This window comes from Leguminivora glycinivorella, chromosome 24 (assembly GCF_023078275.1).
Source record: "Leguminivora glycinivorella isolate SPB_JAAS2020 chromosome 24, LegGlyc_1.1, whole genome shotgun sequence".
NCBI lineage: Eukaryota > Metazoa > Arthropoda > Insecta > Lepidoptera > Tortricidae > Leguminivora > Leguminivora glycinivorella.
Window position 1 is genome coordinate 6,308,031 of NC_062994.1, and position 27,290 is coordinate 6,335,320.

A 27,290-nucleotide genomic window follows, 5' to 3' on the forward strand; every position below is an offset into this window, starting at 1 on the left:
GTTTGAAAGAAAGTTTGTACGGAACCCTTGGTGGGCGAGTCCGACTCGCACTTCGCCGGTTTTTTTTTTTTGTATTTGGCTGGTTAATCGACAGCGATCTTTAACCATCTTATTTGGTCGCGTAATGTTTTCATTCACCCACAAGTGGCATTAGCATTTTGAGGGTAGATTTCAAATATTTAATGAATCTACGGTTCTACTCACGTTATTATATCGCTACTGCTGCAACATGTTTCGGGTCAAATAATGAATGGGCCATTTTTATTCAAAGTTGTCCACCCCACTTTTTTTGTAACATGGGTATTTTTTTTTTATTTTTTTTTTATTTATTTACAAAAACATACGCAATTCACTCATATTCATATTTAATATTGTATGCACTAACCCCTTAGTTTGTAAGTCCTACTAATAACATATGTGTCCATGGTTGCACGAAATAAAAATATTCATTCATTTATTCATTCATACACTCAGAATCGCGACGTCTTTCGATCCTGACAGGAGAAAAAAATGTCCCAAGATTTCCATACATTTTTCAGACCTTCCATTCCGTTACCGCCATACAAAATGTATGAAAAAATGGTAACGGAATGGGAAAACTTTGGGACACTTTTTTTCCCCTATTAGGATTGAAAGAGCTCGCAATTCTGAGTGGAAACCACATAAAAATTTGGAAATCCAAAAATAAGTGGGGTGGACAACTTTTTTTTTTATGGGATGGGACTTTAAAAAAAAAGGCCTCAATGTCTCACGGAAGTTTAACGTCTATAGAGTAGATTTCGTTTACATTTATTTAAATAACTATAAAGATACAGACTATAGTGATGAAAATGTGGTAGCTTTTCAAAATGGTTGATGTAAGAAGGCATACTGGGACGCAAAGGACATAAGTGGCGTTCCAAGTTACAAAGGTCCATGCTATTCGAATATCTGCATTAAGGACGAATTTCTATTGAAATGTCACAGTTTCGTTTTCTTTCAACCCCTTATTTGCCAAGAGTGGCACTGAAGCTTTAGTAGTTTCATGTGCTCTTGCTCTGCCTACCCCTTTATGGGATACAGGCGTGATTGTATGTATGTATGTTGTATGTATGTTCTATTGAAATTTCAAATATCTCTTATTGCATTTGAAGAATAAGCACCCTTTTGTATGGAAAGACACATATGTTGTTTGAGATAAATGAATAAGGCACTTTGACAGAACCCCACACGTTTATAGCAAGCCATACTTACTACAGAAGAATTGTGCATGATAATTATCTTATTTTATAAACTAGAAATAAGCCTCTTAACTTCAAACTCGGATACTCTTAATCTTAGTGCGTTTTTATATTATCCGATCCGATATCGGATGTAGGAAGGATTTTAAAGTCAAAAATCAAAGATGGCGGCTTAAATATATGCAAAGACATATATAACTCCGTATAGACAGATAAAGTCTAAGAAAAAAACGTACCTCAGTACCATACGGCATTACACCTTTGGGGTACGCTCAGCTAGATCGCGCTAATATTAATTTTTGACATTTTAAAACATATCAAACTAAGAATATGGGCCAAATTGCCAAAACTGAGGTTTAAAAGTTTTAAGCCTGTGCCAAGAGATGGCAGTCTATGCACTGTGATTACACATTTTTAATACTTGATCCTCTTTGAATATATGAAATATCGGTCCTACATTCGATATCGGATCGCATAATATCAAAACGCACTTAGGAAATATGTACACTCACTATCAGATATATCAGAGTTGATGAGATGCTTAAAAATAACTAAAAATCAACAAAAATAACTAATAATAATTAAATATAGATGTAGTTGTCATGTCGTTCTGTTTTTAACCCCCGACGCATAAACAACGGGGTGTTATAAGTTTGACGTGTCTGTCTGTCTGTGTGTGTGTGTCTGTGGCATCGTAGCTCCCGAACGGATAAACCGATTTCGAATTTTTTTTTGTTTAAAAGCTGAGTTGGTCGGGAGTTCTTAGCCATGTTTCATGAAAATCGGTCCACTAAGTCGCGGTCGGGGGTTTTTTTTAAATTTTAATTTTGTGGTTAGGGTATGTACATGTAAATGCATTTTTGTACATGCAAAGAGTTTGAAGTTACGTGACTCAAATATGTATGGAAGCAGTACCTATAATAAGTCACTGAAAACCATTAGAATATTTATTTATTTATTTATTTATTTAAACTTTATTGCACAATATAAAAAAGTACAAATGGCGGACTTAATGCCAGATGGCATTCTCTACCAGTCAACCATGGGCTAAACCGAAAGATTAAGTAGGTGCAGGGTCCTAGTATAGTTAGCGTGTAATGGAAAAGAATTTAAGATACAAACAATATCCTTATATGCTACATTCTCGAATATATATAATCTAAGCATGCAAAAAAAAGAGCGCAATTGAAAAAATGAATATGATAACCAGCTGTCAGGCAGGCAAGCATGGTCGCGCGATACATGAAATAACATCAGGCCATCCCTTTCGCACTATTTGTAAGTGCACGGTGGAAAGACACCTTTCACATGTGTACGAGTGATCAGTTAAGGTTACCTGGTGTCATCCTTAAAGCTGGGCTCGGGACGAGGCTGAGCCGGCGAGTGCAGGAACCCATCTAGCGAGCTCACTGGCGAGCACATCAGAAGACCGCCATCTAAAAAACAAATCGGTATAAGCAAACATTTTTTAAGGAGCTGGCTAAACGTCTTATAGACGCGTCGGGTGACCGGAAGGCAGAGGCTGACCTTGCCCAGCGCATCGGCATTGCCGTTCAGCGCGGCAATGCTGCCAGCCTTCTGGGCACAGTATAATAAAGAGTACTATCGTACAGTATGGCCACTCCCGCTCCCCGCTGAAAGTGCCGCCCACCCCCTCTCGGTTACCTCACATTTACCGCGTGTCAAAAACGCGAACAGTCGACCTGTCATATCTCACTCATACAAGCTTAGTACGCGTTCACCTACACGAGCTTAGAATGTGTGCTAGGAACGCGCCTCTTTCATATATTTGATCGCCGGTGTCCGAGGTGTGCTTCTGGGCACCCTACCGGTCGGCTCAGATTTAGAAACAATTTTTTATTAGTAGGGTTTTATTTTATAGGTAGTTTTAGTTTAGTTATAGTTTTATTTATAAATTCACTAGCTATTGCCCGCGCGGCTTCGCTCGCGTTAGAAAGAGACAAAAAATAGCCTATACCACTCTCCATCCCTTCAACTATCTCCACTTAAAAAATCACGTCAATTCGTAGCTTCGTTTTGCCGTGAAAGACGGACAAACAAACAGACACACACTTTCCCATTAATATTAGTATGGATAGTTAAGTTTTTTTTAGTATGAAGATTGTAAATCATATAAATTTTATTACAAGCAAAAAATTTAAAGTTAAGGCCAGTGGCCGTCATGGTCGTGTTTTGTCACTTGTTATGAGCTACTTTCGCACTTACATACTAGCAAAGAGGATCGAGTATTATAGAGAATGACTGTCAAAGTAAAATGTGTAATCACAGTGCATAGACTGCCATCTCTCGACACAAGCTTAAAACTTTTGAACCTGAGTTTTGACAATTTGGCCCATATTCTTAGCTTGATATGTTTTAAAATGTCAAATATTAATATTAGCGCCATCTAGCCGAGCGTACCCCAAAGGTGTATCGCCATCTAGCTCACCGTACCTTTTTCTGTATGGTTTTGGGGTACGTTTTTTTCTTAGACTTTATCGGTCTTTACGAAGTTATATAGGTCTTTGATATTAGTTAAAACGTGACAGACATGGTGACAAATGATAGACAGCCGTCCATGTTAGCCCTGCTGTTTGTATCATTTCGACAACAAAAAAAGAATTATTGAAATTGGGCACGGGTATCGGAGTAATCAGGTAACATACATAAAATGAACCCGAATAAATTTAATAACCTCCTTCTTCTTTATTTTCAGTAAAGAAGTCGGTTAAAAAAATATCGTTTGTTGGTACACTAAAACGCAATTGACTGATGAGTTATTATCACGCGAGCGACATCTATCGAGTAAATTTTGGGGTATACTGAGCAAATATATGTCTTAATTTATAGAAAGCGCCATCTACCGGGAATATTTGAACTAGTTGTTGCCACTTACTTTTAGAGTATGCATCTCACCGACTCATCGGCATTACGACAACTTGCAGGGTGCGCAACTAGGCGGTGTGGCTGAATAGAAGAGAGCGCCATCTATCGACTAATATTTAAACTACTAGATGTCGCCACTTAAAAGTCAATGTGCTTCATACCGCCCTGCAGGGTAAGCATTGCAAGCACTGTTAGTGTGCATTACGAACACAGCGCCACCTATCGACTAATTTCTGTATCTTTTTTATTGTGACAATATCGACACACTGTCAATCAATCAATCAATCAATATTTATGGTTGAATCTAATAGGTGTTAGATGGTAATGTATACTCTCAAGATTGTTACTAGAAGTAGGAATTCTAGTGGTCCAAGAGCTGGCAGGATTTTGGAGTAGGTCCTTGAGGCAACCTGGAAAGGTGCTCAGATGCTTCTCTGATCATAGCCAACATCAGGTCTGCAAGTCTGGCAGCTGGGGAGCGGGGCTTTATCGAGCTATGAATTTTTAAAGATTTAATTTTTTGAGGCCCAAAAAAGGTGTTTGAGGCAACCTGGAATTATTAAAAAGTGAAAATAGAGTTCCTCAGAAGTCGCATAGTATTTATGCCAGATCATTTGGCCGGGTCCTTCACCGTGCCAGAACGGTACAAAGTGGTAAAAAAAAAATTCCAAAAAAGGTTCTTGAGGCAGTCTGTCATTTTTACCAGTGAAAGACGAGGGTCTAAATAGCCATGGAAAAATAATGCCATGACATGAGGTGGGGTCCGTACCCTGCCATTCGATCTTGAAAGTCAATTTTTTAGTTTTTCGTAAATAACTCGTAAACGGTGGCCCACAGCAAAAAAATATGTTAAACAGAAAATATCTACATAAAATTTTCTACAAGAATGGTTATGTACGTTTTTTCGATAGGATCAATATATACATGGATAATTTAGTAAGAAAGTTTTTTTTAATCGATTACATGCTCCGTTTTTCGTCAATACCTCGTAAACGGTGGCCCACAGCAAAAAATTATGTTTAACAGAAAATATCTACATAAAATTTCCTATAAGAAAGGTTATATAAGTTTTTTCGCTAGGATCAATTTTTTAGTTGGAAAGTATTTTTAAATAGATATTTGGGCCGTTTTTTGTTGATAACTCAAAAACGGTGGCTCACAGCCAAAAATAATGTTAGACAGAATTAATCTACATAATATTTCCTACAAGAAAGGTTCTATACGTTTTTTGGCTAGAATCAATATTTTAGTTGGAAAGTATTTTTAAATACATTTCATGGGCAGTTTTTTGTTAATAACTCGAATTCGGTGGCTCACAGCCAAAAATAATGTTAAACAGAATTAATCTACATAATATTTCCCACAAGAAAGGTTCTATAACATTTTTCGCTAGAATCAATATTTTAGTTGGAAAGTATTTTTAAATAGATTACATGGGCCGTTTTTTGTTAATAACTCGAAATCGGTGGCTCACAGCCAAAACTAATGTTACACAAAATTAATCTACATAATATTTCCTACAAGAAGGGTTCTATAACATTTTTCGCTAGAATCAATATTTTAGTTGGAAATTATTTTTAAATAGATTTCATGGGCCGTTTTTTGTTAATAACTCGAAATCGGTGGCTCACAGCCAAAACTAATGTTACACAGAATTAATTTTCATAATATTTCCTACAAGAAAGGTTCTATAATATTTTTCGCTAGGATCAATATTTTAGTTGGGAAGTATTTTTAAATAAATTTCATGGGCCGTTTTTTGTAAATACCTCGTAAACGGTGGCCTACAGCTAAATAAAATGTTCACGAGAAAAAATCTACATAAGATTTCCTACAAGAAAGGTTCTATACGTTTTTTCGCTAGAATCAATATTTTAGTTGGAAAGTATTTTTAAATGGGCCGCTTTTTGTTGATAACTCAAAAACGGTGGCTCACAGCAAAAATAATGGTATACAGAATTAATCGTCATAATATTTCCTACAAGAAAGGTTCTATAAGATTTTTCGCTAGGATCAATATTTTAGTTGGAAAATATTTTTAAATAGATTTCATGGGCCGTTTTTTGTAAATACCTCGTAAACGGTGGCCCACAGCTAAATAAAATGTTCACGAGAATAAAATCTACATAAAATTTCCTATAAGAAAGGTTCTATACGTTTTTTCGCTAGGATCAATATTTTAGTTGGAAAGTATTTTGAAATAGATTACATGGGCCGCTTTTTGTTAATAACATCAAAAACGGTGCCCCATTACCAGAAATAATATTAAACAGAAATAATCTATATAATATTTGCTACAAGAAACGTTATGTATGATTTTTCGTTAGGATCAATATTTTAGTAGGACAGTATTTTAAATAGATTACACGAGCCGTTTTTTGCAAATAACTCGAAAACGGTGGTCCACAGCTAAATCAATCTTCAACGGGAATAACAAACATAAAATTTGCTACAATAAAAGTTTTGTACGTTTTTTCGCTAGGATCTATTGATCCTAAAATTGATAATGATAACGTTAAAAAATATTATTATATTTAAATAGATTTATTTATTTATTTACACAAAGAAAATTGCACAGTATGACAGTATACAAAACTAAAGCACCGTGAATTTTAAATAAACATTACAACAAGTAACACAAAATTAAATATTAAATAAACAGCAAAATCAAAACATTACATACCATAACATAACTAATAAATAACAGATGAAGGCCTAGCATCCAATCCCACACAAAACCTCATGCATTCGTCACGTATAAACGCCCATCTGCTCGCAAGAATATCAACATTAGGTGCCACGTCTAAAAACTCATTCACTATTTGCAGTGCACGAACTAGCGGTTACTTGCGGCAAAACACGGTTCGAGCGGCCGGCACCGGCAGTAGGGGTTATATGCTTTTCGTGAATGTAGGCATCACGAAAAGCATATTTCGTCACAGAGGGAACAAATAGACGGACCAGCTGGGATACTAAAACCGGGCAATCTGACTCCCCCTTCAAAATACCACATGCAACAGACATCAGCACGACATTACGCCTAACTTCTAACGAGAAGAAACCCAACGTCCCCAAAAGGAATTTTGTTGGGTACAAGAATCGGTAATACCCGTACATTTTTTTATAAAAGAAACGCAAAAATGTTTTTTTGGACCTTTTCGAGCAGCAGGATGTAGGGCGCTTCATGGGGATTCCAAACGGCTGAGGCTGTCTCAAGCTTACTTCTCATGAGGGCAGTATAAAGAAGCTTTATGTCCCTGGGATTGTCAAATTCTTTGGCGTTGCGGACAACAAACCCAAGCCTGCGGTAACAGAGTCTGCAGCAAGCGTTGTCATGTGCTCATGAAAGTTAAGGTGGGAATCTAAAACAACCCCCAAGTCCCGTATCAATGTGACACGGGCGATGGGTTTCCACCCCAGGAGATACTGCCTACACTACGCGCTTTACAAAAAAGTAATAACCGCACAGTTGTCAACATTGAACTGAAGTTTCAGAAGTTTGTTTACAAGACTCAATTCATAAACCCGATCAATATCACTTTGTAAAGATTGTAAGTCAGAATCTTCCTGGACCCTGTAAATTAGTTTCAGGTCGTCAGCATAGAGTAGGCATTGCGCATGCTTAGGCACCAAGGCCAGATCATTAACCATAACACCAAAGAGCAGAGGACCCAGAATAGAGCCCTGACTGACCCCGGAACGGGTGGGGTAGGCACTCGACACATAGCATCCGTGCTGCACATATTGCCGTCTATCACGTAGATAACTAGCAAAAAGGCAAAACAGTTTAGGCGAGAAACCAATGCTGCATAATTTGCTTAAGAGTACGTCGTTATCTACGCGATCAAAGGCTTTTTTTAAATCAAAGTACAGCACGTCCACCTGCATCCCTCTATCTAAGTAGCGCGAAACGGAATCAACCAAGGTTAAGAGGCCTTATTCCTAAAGAAGAGCGTTTTTTGCAAAATGTAACATTTTTCATTCAAAACTATAAAGAAACTAAACTAACTAACTTAAGTGATTATTAAAAAACTGATAATGTTCCTAAAAGAATATATCTTAAGCTAGTTAATCATAATATAATATTTTAAAATATGTCTTTTTATACTTAAAACAAATCAGTTTTTTCGGTAGACGTTTTCAAATTTCGTAGTGGGATCACTCGTTTAGAATCGTGATTGTGCTGTTAAATATGTTATTTGGGGTAATAAATGATCACAATCCTATTTGTTATATACAGCACGGGAAGCATGGTCGCGCGATAGACGATAAAATATCAGGCCGTCCGGATATCGCACTTACAAATAGTGCGATAGGGACGGCCTGCTATGATTATAGTTTGACATTTTAAGATTTATTTGAAATGGTGGATTTAATAAATAACCTTCCGTATCTTCCCCATTTTTTCGATAAAAAGAAGTTTACATTATGTATTTTTCCTGGGATTCCTGCATTTATTGTAACTCTTAAATAATATTATCCTAAACTAGAACTTCTTGTTGACATATAAGAAAAAAATTATACATAATATAGGACATACCTTTCTGTCGACAGACATTTTTTTAAAGCACCTAAAATTCGAATAAAATACACTGTGTTGATACGGGACTTGCGTTCGATCGTCCGGCGCTCCTTGCTTTCGTAGAAATGCTGTATACTGCGACTTAACAAATCTTGATCCCGTGGGTGGCAAACAGGCATACGGTCTTATATATAGCTGCAACCCCACTGATTTCTAACCTCTCCCTATATCTGGAGAACGGCTGAACCGATTTCGACGGTCGAAGTGTCTTTGTATAGAGGGAGCGGGGAGACGTGTGGGAAAAATATGGAATCTGGTCTGCGACTCTTGGGTCAAAAAATGTTGGACGGCCTGGCTAAACGGGGGGAGATATTGGGGGGTGCTCGACCAAATGTCATAGAGGACCCTGGGCAGTTTTTGAGGCCGCCATTTTTTTTTTTCAAAATGGCCGACTTGTTTTTTGTCGATTTTTCAAATTTATCCTAGAGTGCTCAAATTTTGGTCATAGAATCTCTCTAGGGTCTAGATTAGAATGATATAAAAAAAATTTGAAAAATGCTACAAATGGGAAAAAAATTCCACTTTTTTTGTATGGCAACTTTTAAACCGTAAGAGATAGCCGGGGGGTGCTCGATCAAATGTCATACAGGAGCCCGAGTAGAAAAAAGTTGCATCAAAAAAATTCAAAATGGCCGACTTTTTTTTCAAGTTGTCCGAGCGCGCTGAAATTTTGCATGCGGAGAGGTATGGGTCCCTAGAATACAAATGTCAAAAAAATTTTTTCGAAAATCCAAGATGGCCGCCGTTATGGCAAAATAATTTTTTCAAGTATTTTCGCGAGCCCGAAGGGCGAGCTTCAGGGTGGGAGGCCGAAGGCCGACCCCGCGGAGGGCCGCAGGAACGGGGCTCACCTTTAGGCTCCCACCCGGGCCAAATCAAAGTAATTTCACTGCGGGCATAAAGTGCTCCCATATAATTTCCTTACAAAAGTGTCTTAAACAAGAGTAACCGGCGGGCCGAAGGCCCAACGGTAGAGCTTCGGAGCCGAGCGAAGGCCGAAGGCCGAGCTCCGCGTAGGGCCTAAGGCCCGGAGCGTCCCTGATGGACTCGCCGGCGGTCCGGGAAGTTGGAAAAATACTTTCCAACTAAAATATTGATCCTAGCGAAAAATATTAAAGAACCTTTCTTGTAGGAAATATTATGAAGATTAATTCTGTGAAACATTAGTTTTGGCTGTGAGCCACCGATTTCGAGTTATTAACAAAAAACGGCCCATGAAATCTATTCAAAAATACTTTCCAACTAAAATATTGATTCTAGCGAAAAATGTTATAGAACCTTTCTTGTAGGAAATATTATTTAGATTAATTCTGTATAACATTATTTTTGGCTGTGAGCCACCGATTTCGAGTTATTAACAAAAAACTGCCCATGAAATCTATTTAAAAATACTTTCCAACTAAAATATTGATCCTAGCGAAAAATCTTATAGAACCTTTCTTGTAGAAAATATTATGTAGATTAATTCTGTCTAACATTATTTTTGGCTGTGAGCCACCGTTTTTGAGTTATCAACAAAAAACGGCTCAAATATCTATTTAAAAATACTTTCCAACTAAAAAATTGATCCTAGCGAAAAAAGTTATATAACCTTTCTTATAGGAAATTGTATGTAGATATTTTATGTTTAACATATTTTTTTGCTGTGGGCCACCGTTTACGAGGTATTGACGAAAAACGGAGCATGTAATCGATTAAAAAAAACTTTCTTACTAAATTATCCATGTATATATTGATCCTATCGAAAAAACGTACATAACTTTTCTTGTAGGAAATTTTATGTAGATATTTTCTGTTTAACATATTTATTTGCTGTGGGCCACCGTTTGCGAGTTATTTACGAAAAACTAAAAAAATGACTTTCAAGATCGAATGGCAGGGTACGGACCCCACCTCATGTCATGGCATTATTTTTCCATGGCTATTTAGACCCTCATCTTTCACTGGTAAAAATGACAGACTGCCTCAAGAACCTTTTTTGGAATTTTTTTTTACCACTTTGTACCGTTCTGGCACGGTGAAGGACCCGGCCAAATGATCTGGCATAAATACTATGCGACTTCTGAGGAACTCTATTTTCACTTTTTAATAATTCCAGGTTGCCTCAAACACCTTTTTTGGGCCTCAAAAAATTAAATCTTTAAAAATTCATAGCTCGATAAAGCCCCGCTCCCCAGCTGCCAGACTTGCAGACCTGATGTTGGCTATGATCAGAGAAGCATCTGAGCACCTTTCCAGGTTGCCTCAAGGACCTACTCCAAAATCCTGCCAGCTCTCCGTCTATAGTAGGAGAACCACAGTGCCATCTGTTGAATTGTTTATAAAGCGTGTTATTTGACAGTTGACACTTACTATTATTGTCATCATACAGCTCTGTACGGTGGCCCGACATTACATGCATTCAGATCTAGCGGTATTTTTTTTTTAAATACAGCGCCATCTATCGACTAATATTTAAACTACTCATAGATGTCGCCACTTACTTTTATTGTCGAGTGTGGGTGGTGAATGGTAACCGCTCATTGCCATCATACCGCCCTGCATGTTGGGCCGACATTGCATCTCAGGGCTGTTGGCTGTAAATATTTTACACTGAGCGCCATCTATCGACTAATATTTAAACTACTCATAGATGTCGCCACTTACTTTTATTGTCGAGTGTGGGTGGTGAATGGTAACCGCTCATTGCCATCATACCGCCCTGCATGTTGGGCCGACATTGCATCTCAGGGCGGTTGGCTGTAAATATTTTACACTGAGCGCCATCTATCGACAAATATTTAAACTACTCATAGATGTCGCCCCTTACTTTTATTGTAGAGTGTGGGTGGTGAATGGTAACCGCTCATTGCCATCATACCGCCCTGCATGTTGGGCTGACATTGCATCTCAGGGCTGTTGGCTGTAAATATTTTACACTGAGCGCCATCTATCGACTAATATTTAAACTACTCATAGATGCCGCCACTTACTTTTATTGTCGAGTGTGGGTGGTGAATGGTAACCGCTCATTGCCATCATACCGTCCTGCATGTTGGGCCGACATTGCATCTCAGGGCTGTTGGCTGTAAATATTTTACACTGAGCGCCATCTATCGACAAATATTTAAACTACTCATAGATGTCGCCACTTACTTTTATTGTCGAGTGTGGGTGGTGAATGGTAACCGCTCATTGGCATCATACCGCCCTGCATGTTGGGCTGACATTGCATGCTCTCAGGGCTGTTCGCTGTAAACAAACACACATATTATAGACTAAGGTCAGTGCGGGCAAGACCGGCATAGTTTATTTGAAATAAAGTTTGAGTGGATAAAACTCTATAATTAATGTAGTCTGGCGTAATGCGCATGGTCCTATGAGATATCAAATATTATATTTTACAAAGCTTTTATAATATTTTGGTGAAATAAGGTACTTTTAAGTCATAAAAATCACATTTTATAAGGCTCGGCGGGTTGACCGTCCTCCCGCGATGAGTACAGAAAGACCGTCTAGTGCTTGTTGTCGCGTAATTTCATATGAGACTAGACTTTTATTTTTTTGCGAAACCATGTTGAACTCGATGTTCGAGTTCGAAACGAGAAACAAGTTTATTGTTAAATAGTGTTCGTCCTAGGGATATGTATTGAAGACCAATGGATTAAGGATGAAAAACTGCTATACCTCCAGAGGTGTGAGAAGCGTAGATATATTAAAAAAAAGTTATAGTCAATAGACGGTCTTCTCCACACTGACCTTAATATGTAATTATGACGGATTAATTAGTTTTTTTTAGTCGTCTCGCCTATTGTGAGAATGGGAAGTGAACGGTGTGTAGTTACCATGCGGCGGCAGCAGCGCGGCGTGCGGGGGGGAGGGCTGCTCCTCCTGCCCGTCCACCACCATGTCGCTCATCTGCAACAAGGGGATATTCATTTATTACCCACCACTAGCTTTTGCCCGCGTTAGAAAGAGACAAAAAAAACCGGTCAAGAGCGTGTCGGGCCACGCTCAGTGTAGGGTTCCGTAGTTTTCCGTATTTTTCTCAAAAACTACTGAACCTATCAAGTTCAAAACAATTTTCCTAGAAAATCTTTATAAAGTTTTACTTTTGTGATTTTTTCCATATTTTTTAAACATATGGTTCAAAAGTTAGAGGGGGGGGACGCACTTTTTTTTCCTTTAGGAGCGATTATTTCCGAAAATATTAATATTATCAAAAAACGGTCTTAGTAAACCCTTATTCATTTTTAAATACCTATCCAACGATATAGATAGATAGATAGATAGAATACTCTTTATTGGCTCACCTCAGCAAGAGATACAGAAAAAAGATACAGCGGAGACAAAACACACGATATATCACACGTTGGGGTTGGAATGAAAAAAAAATCAGCCCCCACTTTACATGTAGGGGGGGTACCCTAATAAAACATTTTTTTCCATTTTTTATTTTTGCACTTTGTTAGCGTGATTGATATACATATTGGTACCAAATTTCAGCTTTCTAGTGCTAACGGTTACTGAGATTATCCGCGGACGGACGGACGGACGGACGGACAGACGGACAGACAGACATGGCGAAACTATAAGGGTTCCTAGTTGACTACGGAACCCTAAAAAGTAGCCTATGTCACTCTCCATCCCTTGAAATATCCCCACTTAAAAAATCACGACAATTCGCCGTTTTGCCGTGAAAAACGGACAAACAAACAGACACACACACTTTCCCATTTACTCATCTGCAACAAGAGGATATTCATTTATTACCCACTAGCCTTTGCCCGCGGCTTCGCTCGCGTTAGAAAGAGACAAAAAGTAGCCTATGGCACTCTCCATCCCTTCAACTATCTCCACTTAAAAAATCACGTCAATTCGTCGATCCGTTTTGCCGTGAAATACGGACAAACAAACAGACACACACACTTTCCCATTTATAATATTATTCACTTATTCATTTCTCTTTCTAAAGCATACATATAAAATAAAAATAAAATAACATTCATTTATTTCAAGTAACGAGGACTCATACATATATAGTTATCCCTATTTATTTTTACTTCCCGACGCAAAAACAACGGTTGACGTGTCTCTCTGTGTGTGTGTCGGACTGTGACATCGTAGCTTTCGAACGAATAAACCGAATTAGATTTCGTTTTTTTGTTTAAAAGCTGAATTAGTCAGCAGTGTTTTTAGCCATCTTTGATGAAAATCGGTCCACTACGTCGGGTTTTCTTTCAAAATTTGCTAAAAAATGAAATAAAAAATAAAACGCTTTTGGAATCGTAATACATATTTATGTGTTGCACTTATTTCTGAACTACGTATTTATACTACTACGTTGTTTTTAACTACTGTTTAGGTTAACTTCATATTATGTTATGAACCTCTAGGTCTATTTGTACTACTTTAGTTTCTGGTACATTATGTACTACATATTTATGATGTATATTACGACTGTTTGTGTTCTAAATAATTAAAAAAAAAATTGAATTTCGTATAATGGTAATTACCTGTCTGTCGGGCATGCGGCGCGGCCAGGCGCGGCGCGGCGGCGACAGCACGGCGCCAGTCGGCGATGGCGCCTCCTGCTTGAATACCGCCAGCGACGGTAGCGACAGTAGCGCTTCACTGTCGATGTAAAAATAAAGATAAAACAATCGAAATACATGTTTAAGTTTAATGCTCTTACGGTAGATGTCGCTACAGGTCACATTAAATAAATAAATATTGGGAACACCTTACACAGATCAACTTAGCCCCAAACTAAGCAAAGCTTGTACTATGGGTGCTAAGCGACGATATACATACTTATAGACATAGAAAAACATTCATGACTCAGGAACAAATATCTGTGCTCATCACACAAATAAATGCCCTTACTGGGATTCGAACCCAGGACCGCGGTTTAGCAAGCAGGGTCACTGCCGACTGAGCCAGACCGGTCGTCAAAACATTGACCGATATGGTGGAAAAATTCGCTGGCTTGGTTGAAGTCTTGGTGGCAATTGGCGGGGCGCTGGAGTATCGATCCAGAGGCCGTGATTTCAAGACCCACTCAAGGCAGTAATTTTCCACTTTTAAATTTATTCTAAGCCTAGTGTCATCGACTGTAGACATTTCTGTTTATCAAAAAGTTAACCTCCTGGGGCTCAATGTCCTAATACTAGGAAAAAATACCTACGATGGAATTTGAATCTACGTTAAATAGAATCGAGTTGCTTTTGTTTTGATTCGTTCGATTTTCAAAAAAAAAATGAAATTTAGCCCTGCAGGGCTATCATGGTTCCAATTTTATCACTTATCCACGTGGATAAGACATCTGTCACTCTCATACTAGCTAGAACGTGACGGATGCTTTATCCACATAGATAAATGATAAAATTGCAAGCGTAATTGGCAGGCTGTTTTATTATTAAATTTGATTGGCAAATTTTTTGTATGGCGGGTCGCTAGAGGTTAAAAATGAAATAATGAAAAGAAATCAATTTAATCGAATTGTTTGCATTAATTCACAGCCAGCTTCTCAATTTAAAAGACAGCGCCATTGCTCAGTCTATCTCAGCCACCATTTAGCGATAAATTATGCTGTTTTTTCATCCATTTCCATATTTTGTTTGAATTTGAATACTTACTTCATAGACAGTTCTCCGGGTAAGTCCAAGTCGAGGTCGTTGACCTGCCAGCCGGGCGAGAGGTGCGAGGAGGACGAGCTGGTCCCGCTCCCACCCATGTCGCCGACGGCCGCTGGAAGGAGATATAGCTTATTACAATGGTATACAGATTCATTTTGCGTTTCCCGTTCTGGGTCATATCTGGTCCAACAGGTCTCCATAGGGATGACGACACCATAAAAATAATGGCATTCTGTTTAGTCCGCCAGTTAGATCGTCCAAAAATACTGAACACATATTTTTCATTTTATTAAATTTATGAAAAAATCAAAAGATACAGAGCATCTAAAGTTCCGGAGTGGGGGCTCGTGATCGTGACGTCACTTTTAAGTAAAAATTGTACCTAGGCGTGACGTCACGCGAAACTTCAACGAACTGTACCGTCGGCGTCGTCATTTTGGCTAAATTTTGATATTGACATTCCAGTAGACTTATAGAGCTGCCATTTAGTAATACAAATCTTGTTAATTGTTGCGACACACATTGTTTGTCAACTGCACACAAATAATAAAAAAAATAATGAAACGTAAGTTCTCAGATTTACCAATAGATGGCGTGAAGTATTAGTTCAGAAACTTTCACTAGATGGCGTCAGTAGTTGACGGTCTGTACTCATAAGATAATTGGACATTTCGTCACTACTTTCAAAAAAACTTGTATCTTCGTCTGTCAATGAAAAGAAAATTGTAGTAAGTATGTATGGAATCCATATAGACTTACTGCGTTTTAACTTTGAGGAGCAGCGTGAGATACGAGATTTTTTCAAAGTAGTGACGGTTTGTAACGTTTTCAATTAAATGTCAACACATTGTCGGTTGTCTATAAGATTGATTTCACACTGAAACTATTACAGAAATATCGCCATATTGATAGCCGTCAATACATCGGAATAGTTCTAGAACAATTTATAGGTTAGATTTCAGATAATAAGTAAGTAAATAATAAATGTGTTGCAATGTGTTGTGATGTTTTATTCTTAAAAACAATAAATCTGTTAAATAAGTTAATGTAAATAACTAAAATCTTGATAACTCATGTTCTCTCATAAAAACATCGACAAACTAAAGTTGTAACATTTCTAACCTTACGAAATAACGGAAGAACTTTATAATAGGCTAGGAAACTACTTAAAACAAAATATTTTATGCAGTGCAAATAAAGGACCACATAATTAGAAGAAATATATGGACAGTAGTTATTTTTAAACATAATTAGTATTTAATAAGCCAAAGAGATATAAAGTAAATGAATTGACCGTGACGGCACTCCTCAGTATTTCATAGTAATTCCATATTAGCAAATCGCTTTAACAGTTCATAAAAAGAAGCTGATTTGACTAGTAGGAAACTAGTCTATTAAAAAAAGTCGAGATTCCGCTTGCAATCCTCTACCGTTTTAGTAATATCGTAATTTAGACTTATATTGACCGGGATATAGACCGTGATTACCTTTTTGAAAAAGGTAATCACGGTCTATATCCCGGTCAATATAAGTCTAATGAAAATAACCGTGAATCATTCAAAACTCATATCGTAATTTATTTATTTTTCTATTGTTGACATCATTATTCTGTTATTTGTGCCATATCGTTAATAATTGACGTATTCAAAGATATTCTATCAATAACTTCTAGACGAATAGAAAGTAGTCAGCCAATCAGAGTCCAGGATTTTAAACCAGTGCCAACTAGTACATGCATTACAAGATGTCTGCCTATTATCAGTAAACTTCGACCCCGATCGATCCGGGAGTACTGAACTAGTTATAACTACTTACATTTCTATACTCAAACATATTTATTTGATTAATTAACAACGAACTGATAAGAGACAGTGGGCTTTAAGGAAACAATTTTAGAGTTTATTTCGATTTAAATATGTCCGTTGGTATATATCAAGTTTGCCATACTTTAATTGGGAAACAAGTGTCTGATATTAATATCAGTTTTGTAGTATGTAAAAATAAGACGTTCGCAGTAAACAAAGACATTAAGGTTCGCTTTTCGTATAAAAAAATAATTATAAATACATACTTATGGTGAGATACTCTAGCTTGTAATCGCCGCCATCTTGTTTTCTCTGTCATCGCTTGAAATAGTGTTGTCAACGATTTTCCAATCTGTGTCATCTACATTATTATTTATTAATAACAATATATTTACACGGCATTACAGACAAGCCAATACACCGAGAAATAGAGTATATACATTTTCGCTGTACACAAAATACAAATTTTATAACAAAACAAAACTTATTTAAACAAAAATACTAGACAACCTGTCATCCATCGACTCACAAAACCTTAAACATTCATAACACACATTCGCCCATCTCCACGCAAACAAGTCGCATTCAGGTGCGGATGTCAGAAGCGTATTGAGCAATGTAAGCGCACGACAGAGCGGCGAATTCTTATGCGACACCGTGCGCGTCACCGGTACTGCCAGGAGGGGGCGCGCTCGTGGTCTCAGACTGACTCTGGGCACATCCGGAACGTAGAGCCGTAAGACTCGAGCCACAAGTTCCGGGCAGTCTGACTCACCACGCAGTATGCGACAAGCGGTGGTCAGCAGTTTGTTGTTACGCCTTACTTCTAACGAGTTATATCCGAGGCATCCGAGTAAATATTTTGTTGGATAAAGAAATGGATAATATCCAAATCTTTTCTTAAACAAGAATCTCAAGAATGCCTTTTGGATCTTTTCCAGAAGTAAGGCGTAGGTGGACTCATATGGGTGCCAGATGATTGACGAAGCCTCAAGCTTGCTTCTGACCAAGGCACTGTAAACCATCCCTATAGTCCCGATGTCCCAGAAATCCTTGACACTCCGAATCACAAAGCCTAGTCTCCTAAACGAACCATCAGCAAGACCCTAGTAATAACCTCAGTTCCGAGAGTATACTGTTCAAGTCGAGGTGTCGCCGATTATTATATGGTAAATCGTTCTAATTGTCGGCAAGTATCAATCCGTATCAAGTTAGTATGTCAGCAGTACCACGATTATTTCTGGCAGTCAGAGAATGGTGTTCTTGCTTTACAATTTATATTCATCATGTACGCAAAATAACTCTTTTTGGGATCGAGTTGCAGCACATAGGAATTACCCACTGTTTCCCTACACGTAAACCCTAGGTTAAGCTAAAAATGCAACTAGCAATCGTTCTGCCTTGCAAAAGATCTCACAAAACCACATTTTTTTAGAGGTACTAATTTTCTACGATTCAATGCCCAATAATCTTTTTTTAACAGGTTTAAAATTTACAGAGCTTTCGCTTCCCTTGATTGCAGATTGCGGGAAAGCCAAAATTTGTTATAAGAGACGCTAGCGACACGCGCCCGCAATCGCTCTGGCTTGCAAAAGATCTCACAAAACCACATTTCAAAAAGTACTTTTCTACGATTGAATACGCGGCTAAACCAAGAAAACCTTACCATAAGTGTTATATGAGACGCTAGCGAACGCATGCGCCCCGAACTCCGCAAGCCGTCGGCCCTCGCGCGCCTCACGCGCAGCGAACTGCAGCACGGCAGCCGCCGAGACTCGCTCGGACGCCGCCGCCGTATCCTCCACCATATTGAAGAACTCCGTGATTACAGCTGTTGTTTACACTGGTTCACTTCGCTAACGGGTTTAAAAAGGTACAGGGCTAAAAGCCGCAGAAGCGTAACAGTTTGCAAAATCACTTGTTTTTGTCACTTTAGTTTGTAATTATCCGACAGATGGCGACACTAAAATGTTTGCGAAGTCCTGTTCTATAAAATCTCTTCTGTAGGTGGCGTTGTTTTCTAAGTTGCCCGGAATAACTGGTGTCTTTGTCAACTACTCGATAGATGGAGACACTTGTCAAGTGGTTTGTTGGGATTACCAAGAGATGTCGCTGCCTTTTTATGATGACCAATTCTCAGACTTCTCATGTGGAAACCCACGGTTGTCTTGTCAAGTAGACTTTATAAGCAACTTGTATTTTAGTTCTCAGTTTCAACGTCAGATGGCGCAGACATTAAATGGAGTATTCTTAGTATACCAAGAGATGGTGCTTCCTTTTGAGTGACTGCTATATGACCAGTTGCCCGAATGTTCTGGTGGATGATGACTGGGCAACTGTGGATCTCTTGGTGTTGGCTGACGGTTCGGGTCTCTTCTGGAGATGGTTTTGCCACCACATGGAGAACTGTATTTTTAGTACCAATACGGTTGAGATACTCTTATCACCGGCCGGCCGAAACTCAACGATATCTGTTTTTACCCCCAGTTTTACTGATTTTCAATGACTTTCATTAGATGATACCAGTTTCTTTTTCATAGTCGTTATTTCCTTAAATTCTTCTTTATTCTCCTTGTTTATATGATTTTGAAATATAAGACTTTAAAAATGATTTGCTAATTCGGCGACTAGTAAACGCAGTTCAGTCCAATTTGTATATCTTCTTCACAATAGATGGCGTTGTCTTAAGTACTGGAACTTAGATATAGATGGCGCTGATTGACTAGATATTTCAGTCTTAACGTTGGCTTGCTAACAGTCAATGTGCACTATTTGAATTTGCACAAATTGTCTTGTAATTTTAATTTAGAGAACACTGCTTTTCCTGTTCTCGGAAATTAATTACTGTTTCACAATAAAAATAACTTGTTAAATTATAAACAGATTAATATAAACGTGGTAACGTGTTTAACGATATAAATGATTAAGGTATCAAATGACATTTCCTATTAGGCGGATACTACCAAAAAACTGTGTAGGAAAACATGTCAGTGTAGTTGTTTAGATAAGTAGTGTTTCCAAAACGTCCCGCTTGGAGCGCTGTTCACAATCCCAAACTAAGGCCTGATTTAATTTTAGTTACATTGCGGGCTGTTATGTACCGTCTAAATGGGCCTTAAATGAGGTTAAACGAAGTCTAAAACGTTTTCGAATGATATTTACACCATAGATCGTGTCACTCATAAAGTTGCTTGCTTCGTGTTGGCAAGCCGGGCCCCGTAGCCGAATGGCATTTCTCCGACGCGAAAAGAAAACGAAACGCCGCGAAATGTAGTCTGGCTCTGTCGCGCCAATACGCAAGAGCGATAGAGATAGATAGCTACGAAAGAGATATTATCGTGAGCGTCTGTGCATTCGGCTACGCACACAGGGTAGATTTCGTCACTACTTTAAAAAAACTTGTATCTTCGTCTGTCAATGAAAAGAAAATTGTAGTAAGTATGTATGGGATGCATATAGACTTACTGCGTTTTAACTTTGAGAAGCAGCTTTAGATACGAGATTTTTTAAAAGTAGTGACGATTTGTTAAATCCGCGCATCGTTGACACTATAGTATATAGGTCGACCTAGTGGAATGATTATAAGGTCCTAAAAAGTACTATTCTATAGCGGAACTGACTTACAAATTTAATATGGACTTGGTCTTGAAAGTAGGTATGACAATGACATATTTTCCTATCAAATGAATCAAAGACCTATATAATTTCGTAAAGACCGATAAAGTTTAAGAAAAAAACGTACCCCAAAACCACACAGAAAAAGGTACGGTGAGCTAGATGGCGATACACCTTTGGGGTACGCTCGGCTAGATGGCGCTAATATTAATATTTGACATTTTAAAACATATCAAGCTAAGAATATGGGCCAAATTGTCAAAAGTGAGGTTCAAAAGTTTTAAGCCGGTGTCGAGAGATGGCAGTCTATGCACTGTGATTACACATTTTACTTTGACAGTCATTCTCTATAATACTCGATCCTCTTTGAAATGAATATAACAATAATTTCGAGCCATTTTGCCCTCATTTCAACAATCCTTTGACCCGATTCTGGACAAACAAGCAGACTGAGGGTGACTCTAAGAGTCTTAGAGTATTAGACAAATTGGAGTCGTCCGTCTGTCTATTCAGCCGGATGTGGATCAAGGCCGGTTGAATTGTGAATGCTGAATAAGAAAAGGTGTGTAGGAATACAACATACAGAAAAAAATATAGAGTGAAATAAAAAAAATCAGCCATACTTTGCATGACTTTTGAAGTCATAATGAACAAATTTTATTCCAGATTCAATAGTTTCATGGTAAACACATAATTATCTACATAAGCACAGTATAATAAAGAGTACTATCGTACAGTATGGCCACTTCCACTCCCCGCTGAAAGTGCCGACCACCCCCTCTCGTTACCGCCTGTCAAACACGCGAACAGTCGGCCTGTCATATTTCACTCATACAAGCATGGTACGCGTTCAGTGTTCACCTACACGAACGAGCTTAGACTGTGTGCTAGGAACGCGCCTCTTTCATATTTTTGATCGCCAAGGTTCGAGGTGTGACATAAGTACTCGTATTACATAAATTCTAAAATAAATTATTTAAAAAGTATGTCGGCATAAATGCTGACCCAGGGGTCAGCGCGGATCTTCCGGATTATTATGGGACCAATACTGAATTCCCGAAAATAAAATTGTCTGTGCCATACTGAAATGATGGGGGTCATTTCTTTGGAAGTCTTCTTTTTCGCAATTTCAGCATTGGTCACATAGTAAAAATTGTTCCTTATACGTTGCAAAGTGACTTTTGAAGTAAAAGTCACTTTGCAACGTTTACCTACCCTTCCTACCTACCTTTACCTACTTTACCTTTACCTATACCTTTTTATTTCAACCTGTATACAGTCAACCAGCTGGAACCCTAGGCCACTGTAGAACCATGTCATAGTGACGTTATAAATCACATTGTAAGAAATCTTACTGCTTGTCATTTTGAAATGGTTGTAGAGTGGCCTAGGGTTCCAACTGGTTGACTTTACGTGAGCTCCAATGAGCCGTGGCAAATGCCGGGATAAGGATGATGATACGTCGGATACATCCTATGGCCCTTTGGGCCCCCTCTCAGCGTTTCGTGAGCGTAGCGTCGGGCTAACTGTATGGAAAAAGACGCCGCGTCGACGAGGCGTCAGGTTTTGCCATAGTTGGCCCGACGCCACGCTCGCGAGACGCTAAGTGAGAGGGGGCCTTTTGACGCTGTGCCATCCCAAGACACTGGAAAAATTTAAACTTCTAGCACATTTTTCCTTTAGGGTCCCCCCACACCTAGCGTCTCGCGAGCGTAGCGTCGGGCCAACTGGCGTCACGCTTTGCCATACAGTTGGACCGACGCTACGCTCACAAGACTAGATGTGGGACCCTTAATTTTCGATCAAGCATTCGTTTTTCTATCAACTACTAAGAAATTAAACCTCCGACTCGCGAATTACATAACATTTCCTTCACATCACCAAATTCTCGCAAACAATGATATAAATACGATTGCACGATAGCGCACGCGTGATAAAATGTACATATTAGATAGCGAGCAGAGATTACGTTTTGCGTGCATTCTGGAAACGCGGAATTGCAATGTGTGATTTAGTTGCTCATGTGTCCAAGACTCGAACAAATCATGCGGATGACGTAAATATGACGTAGTTGTGCACACAGGATGACTTGGTACAGTCTGCGGTATAAATAAGTGATGATTTTCCTACCTTGAGCCCATTTTCGAAGCTACAAGTTACAATTTACAAGCGGTAGTCAATGTCTAATATAACAAGTTGGAGAGAGACTTCCGCTTGTAACTTGTAACTTTCCGTTTTGAGAAATGAGCCCCTTGTCGCTTTCAATCATTTGACAATTTCATGTGGCATTCCAGACACTACGTTTTATTTATTTATTTTTATTTTATTGGTATTCAGGATAACAACAGCCGTAAATATAACTAAGACATACTACTGTTTACATATAAGAAGGCCAATAACAGTCATCCATTAAATTACATTTTGTAAGAATTAAATTAAGTAACTAAATATTATATAAACAATCAAAATGTGCAATACACACAAATGCTCGAACCGCTAAAGTACAGGTTGTTGATTAAGTATTCTTATAATTACGTAATTTAAGGCTTCAATAGATATCTACCGACTTAATTCATTAGAATACTAGTATAAATACTTATAAATACATGAATAAGTCAGACAAAAACAAAACTTACGTGAAGAATGTACGAAAGTACCCACCAGACCGTGGCCAATAAAATAGCACTCCCCTAGTACCCAGTAAAAGTTACGTTAAAGTGACAAGGTACAGAAATCATCACTTATTTATGCTGGTGACTGTACGTACAGTCAAGGAACTTAATTCCCTACAATCCCACAGATATTATTACTGAGCACAGATATTTGTTCCTGAATCATGGATGTTTTCTATGTATATAAGTATTTATATATTATATATATCGTTGTCTGAGTACCCACAACACAAGCCTTCTTGAGCTTACCGTGGGCCTCAGTCAATCTGTCTAAGAATGTCCTATAATATTTATTTATTTATCCCTACCCATTTCGACGAAATGCCGTAAAAGCCTAACCAGAAATATATTATGACTACTCGCCATGTTGCGGAATTTCATTAGAACTATTTTCTTCATACTATACTGACCTGTCATCCCATACATCAGAATAACAGCGCCCTCCTGACAATAGTCATTTATATTTCTGGTCAAGCTTTAGGCATACGTAAGGTCGAAAATTGTATTTACATACCAGGAACACTGAACACGCTGAAGGTATTTAAGAGGATACGGTAGCGAAAATGCTAAAATGGAAAGGAGCCCCCCTTTCAACTTGGGAATTTTAGTTAAATATACAAGTGTTATTAACTAGATTTATCGAAAAAAAATTGTCCATTAAGAACAACTCAGTCAAAGGATATTTCAAAAAAATCTTTAAAATCGAGGTTCCGCTCTCGACTCTTTCCTCCTCCAAAACTTAATCAATCGGAACGAAATTTGAGAATCTGAATAACAATGAAATAATCTATGTCGGACCGTTTAGCTTTTTTGGTTAATTGTTACCAATCTTGAGTATCGCACCTTTTTTTGCGCCACAATGAAAATGGCCGTTTCTGGAATTTTTTGATTGGCTCTAGAATCCTTCAAAAGCAGAATATAAAAAAAATCAAAACGGTCTGACACAGATAAAAATAATAACAATCTGTGTTGAAAAAATCATTGCTCTATCGGAAATAGTCGAAAGCGTTTGTATGGAGAATTGACCCCTACCGTATCGTCTTAATAGCAAACTAAAACACTGCTAGGGTTCTTAGCGGAGCTGGGGTGGCTAGAGTAGTGCTGCCTCGTTCACGCAAAATCAAAATAGACACAATGCACTGAAAGAAATGTTTGCATAACTGTAACCAAATTGTAGGTTACTGCTTACCTAAAAATTGTGACTTGCGAACTACGTGTTACCCATTACCAAACCGTGTTTTGTTATTTGTGTTGAGTTATGAACAACTTAACTATTCATGTTACTGTTTTAAATTGTATGTTCTACTTATAACAATGGTAATAGTCTAGTAATAATTATAACATTTTGTGATTTGCAACAAAAGTACAAGCGCCATTTTGTTACTATGGAACAAATAATTTAACTATTTCACAACCAAATTGCTTACGAATCTATAACATCTAGTTGGTTGCAAACACAAAAATGTTTTGTAATAATTAAATAATCCTACATTTACTTAGTAATTAAACTGTTCAATTATTTTCTGAATTGATTTAAGGACTGTATCGTTAAGTATAAGGACAAAACAAACCTCGTCTAAATGTTGACATGTGCATAATTTTGTATTATTATGTTCCGAGAGTATGATCTTAAGGTATTGGTAAGTACTATTTGATATAAGAAGGTCTGATATTTTTTTTATTTTAGGGACTTTATGGTACTTTCATTAAGGTCTAGCAAATAAATTTCGGACAACCCCTATCTGGCCTAATTTGAGAATGTTTCAATGACTCTTTGTACGATTTCAACAAACAAAGGTTAATATGCTGCCAAAATATATTCTTTAAGAGTCCTCTTCATGGTTTTTCCAATTGGGTACTTGTAGAATAAATGCGGCGAATTTATATAATTTAAAAAAACGCAATTTTGAGCAACGTTCCGGATTGCCGTAAATTTTTGATGCTAGCAGGATGAGAGAAACAGATAAAAAAATTAGCCATAGGCCAAAGTCTAATTGACATTCATGGTGTTTGAACAGTGCTTAAACCAGATCGATATAAACAATGTATGATAGTCAAATTCGACATCAAAGTCGGAGTTAGAGTAAGCACCATGCCACATTCTCTAAATGGCCGCCATACACAGATCCTGAACTATATTTTTTAAATAACAGTGGCTAGACTATGTCCAGATATTCTGCTTTGTGGATCATGTGTCGTTGAGGTTCGCACCATACAATTTTTTTCGCAATCGTATCGTCTTTTACGCACTTTGTGAATTTTCTAGTAGCATTTGTCCGGAATCGTAATTGGTACTCGGGAGGATTAAGTCAATACTGTCTAAACCATATGCTTTACGTCGAGTTTCTAGGACAAAATGTGTACCTTATTATGTGCCTTATTAAGCCCATGGCTTGTTATAAGAAAAAAATATAATAGCAAATAAATACGGCTACTCAAAGTTGTCTTCATACTTAACGATACAGTCTTTATTTATTAGTAGTCAAACTGTTCATCAACTGGTAACTAATTTAATTTGTTGACGTGTTACAGTACTTAGGTTGTATTTGGCATTTTCCGCAAGTCGACAACCATGGTTGTCGACTTGCGGAAAATGCCAAATACAACTAACTAAGGGTGTCCTTTGGAGTATAAAATTCAAGTAAACTTGTTTATATTTCAAGATTTATTAGCACCAATACAATCCGGTGTCGTGCCTCTGAAACGTCACTAACTACGCCTCAATTGCTATGATATTAGAAGAACATACTTAGTTCTTCTTTATCTTCATGAAATAAGGCTCGGAGCTGTACAGAAGTTTATGTTGTCAACTGGCTGATCCATACTAATATTATAAATGGAAAAGTGTGTGTATCTGTTTGTTTGTCCGCCTTTCACGGCAAAACGGAGCGACCAATCGACGTTATGCAGTGTTGCCAGACGGAATCTGAAGTATACAGTAGAAAAATGAATAAAAAACCAGTAGATCGGGTAAAAAAGCAGTAGACTACAAATATTGATACTAAGTGAAGAAGAATGAAAGAAAAATGATGCTGTGACACGAACACCGTCCTGGAACTCTTTTAGACTTCTCGCGATTTCAAATTTATGAAGTGTAAGGACATCACTAGTCGCTGGTCCCCATCCCTAGGCATCGCTGTCAACTGGGCGTCAGACGGACTCAGAGCGTCACTTGAAGATAGCTCGTCATTGAACTTGTATTTTGAGATTCCGTTTAATAAACTGTATAATTAATAGTGGTATCCTGGTGTTTTTACTCTAACAGTTTCAGAAGCGCGATATTAAGTTACCCATATACGCCCGTACTATGAAATTTGTCCGAAATTGACAATGCCATTCTCGCGCCGCGCTCGTAACCATTTATTGTCGTCCAACAGTATTTAATTAACACCAGTCGATCTGATTCAACGAGTAAAGACACTAGCACCATATATTACAGTTAAAAGTGTACGAGGCAAAGAATGTGATGCAAATAGTTGTCCGTATTTGTACCTACCAACAAAGAGGTAGAACATGCCGTGTAGTGGCGTGCGTGTCTTGTGTTTTTCAGATCCATTGCACTTTAAGAGATATTCACACTTTGGAGTAGTATTTGATCATAATGAGTGTGTAACAGGAAGTAAATGTGATCCAAACACAGTGCTCTGGGGCAGAAGTGATCAACATCCAGAATACTGTGTTGTGTTTCTTTATTTCAGATCAACTTAATTATGTATATGTTGAAGATACTAATACTTGGATGTGCTCACAAAATGTATCACAATAAGTACCACAGTAAGTCATGGACGGTGAGACGTTAAAAACACATCCAAGTTGTCATTCACAACAATGCTCCGGGCAGAGTATAAATGTATAGAGAGGCTGCTGTAGTGAATAATCATTAGCTCACCTTG

General features: G+C 38.0%; 1 protein-coding gene across 10 annotated transcripts in view; it reads right to left on the reverse strand.

Annotated features, from left to right (window-relative positions):
* The window catches only part of LOC125238836 (transcription factor CP2-like protein 1), a 131,156-nt gene that overhangs the window by 58,560 nt on the left and 45,306 nt on the right, over positions 1-27,290 (reverse strand). For 5 of the 10 annotated variants that reach the window (XM_048146289.1, XM_048146288.1, XM_048146290.1 and 2 more), the window contains exons 2-7: positions 18,777-19,954; positions 15,306-15,417; positions 14,184-14,301; positions 12,513-12,585; positions 11,824-11,919; positions 2,557-2,656 (exon numbers count right to left, since the gene is read on the reverse strand). In XM_048146289.1, coding sequence (XP_048002246.1) covers positions 2,557-2,656; positions 11,824-11,919; positions 12,513-12,585; positions 14,184-14,301; positions 15,306-15,417; positions 18,777-18,918 — 641 coding nt within the window. In that variant the 5' untranslated portion in view covers positions 18,919-19,954. The remainder of the gene's footprint in view (positions 1-2,556; positions 2,657-11,823; positions 11,920-12,512; positions 12,586-14,183; positions 14,302-15,305; positions 15,418-18,776; positions 19,955-27,290) is intronic. The other 5 variants (XM_048146292.1, XM_048146283.1, XM_048146286.1 and 2 more) reach the window with 1 other exon arrangement.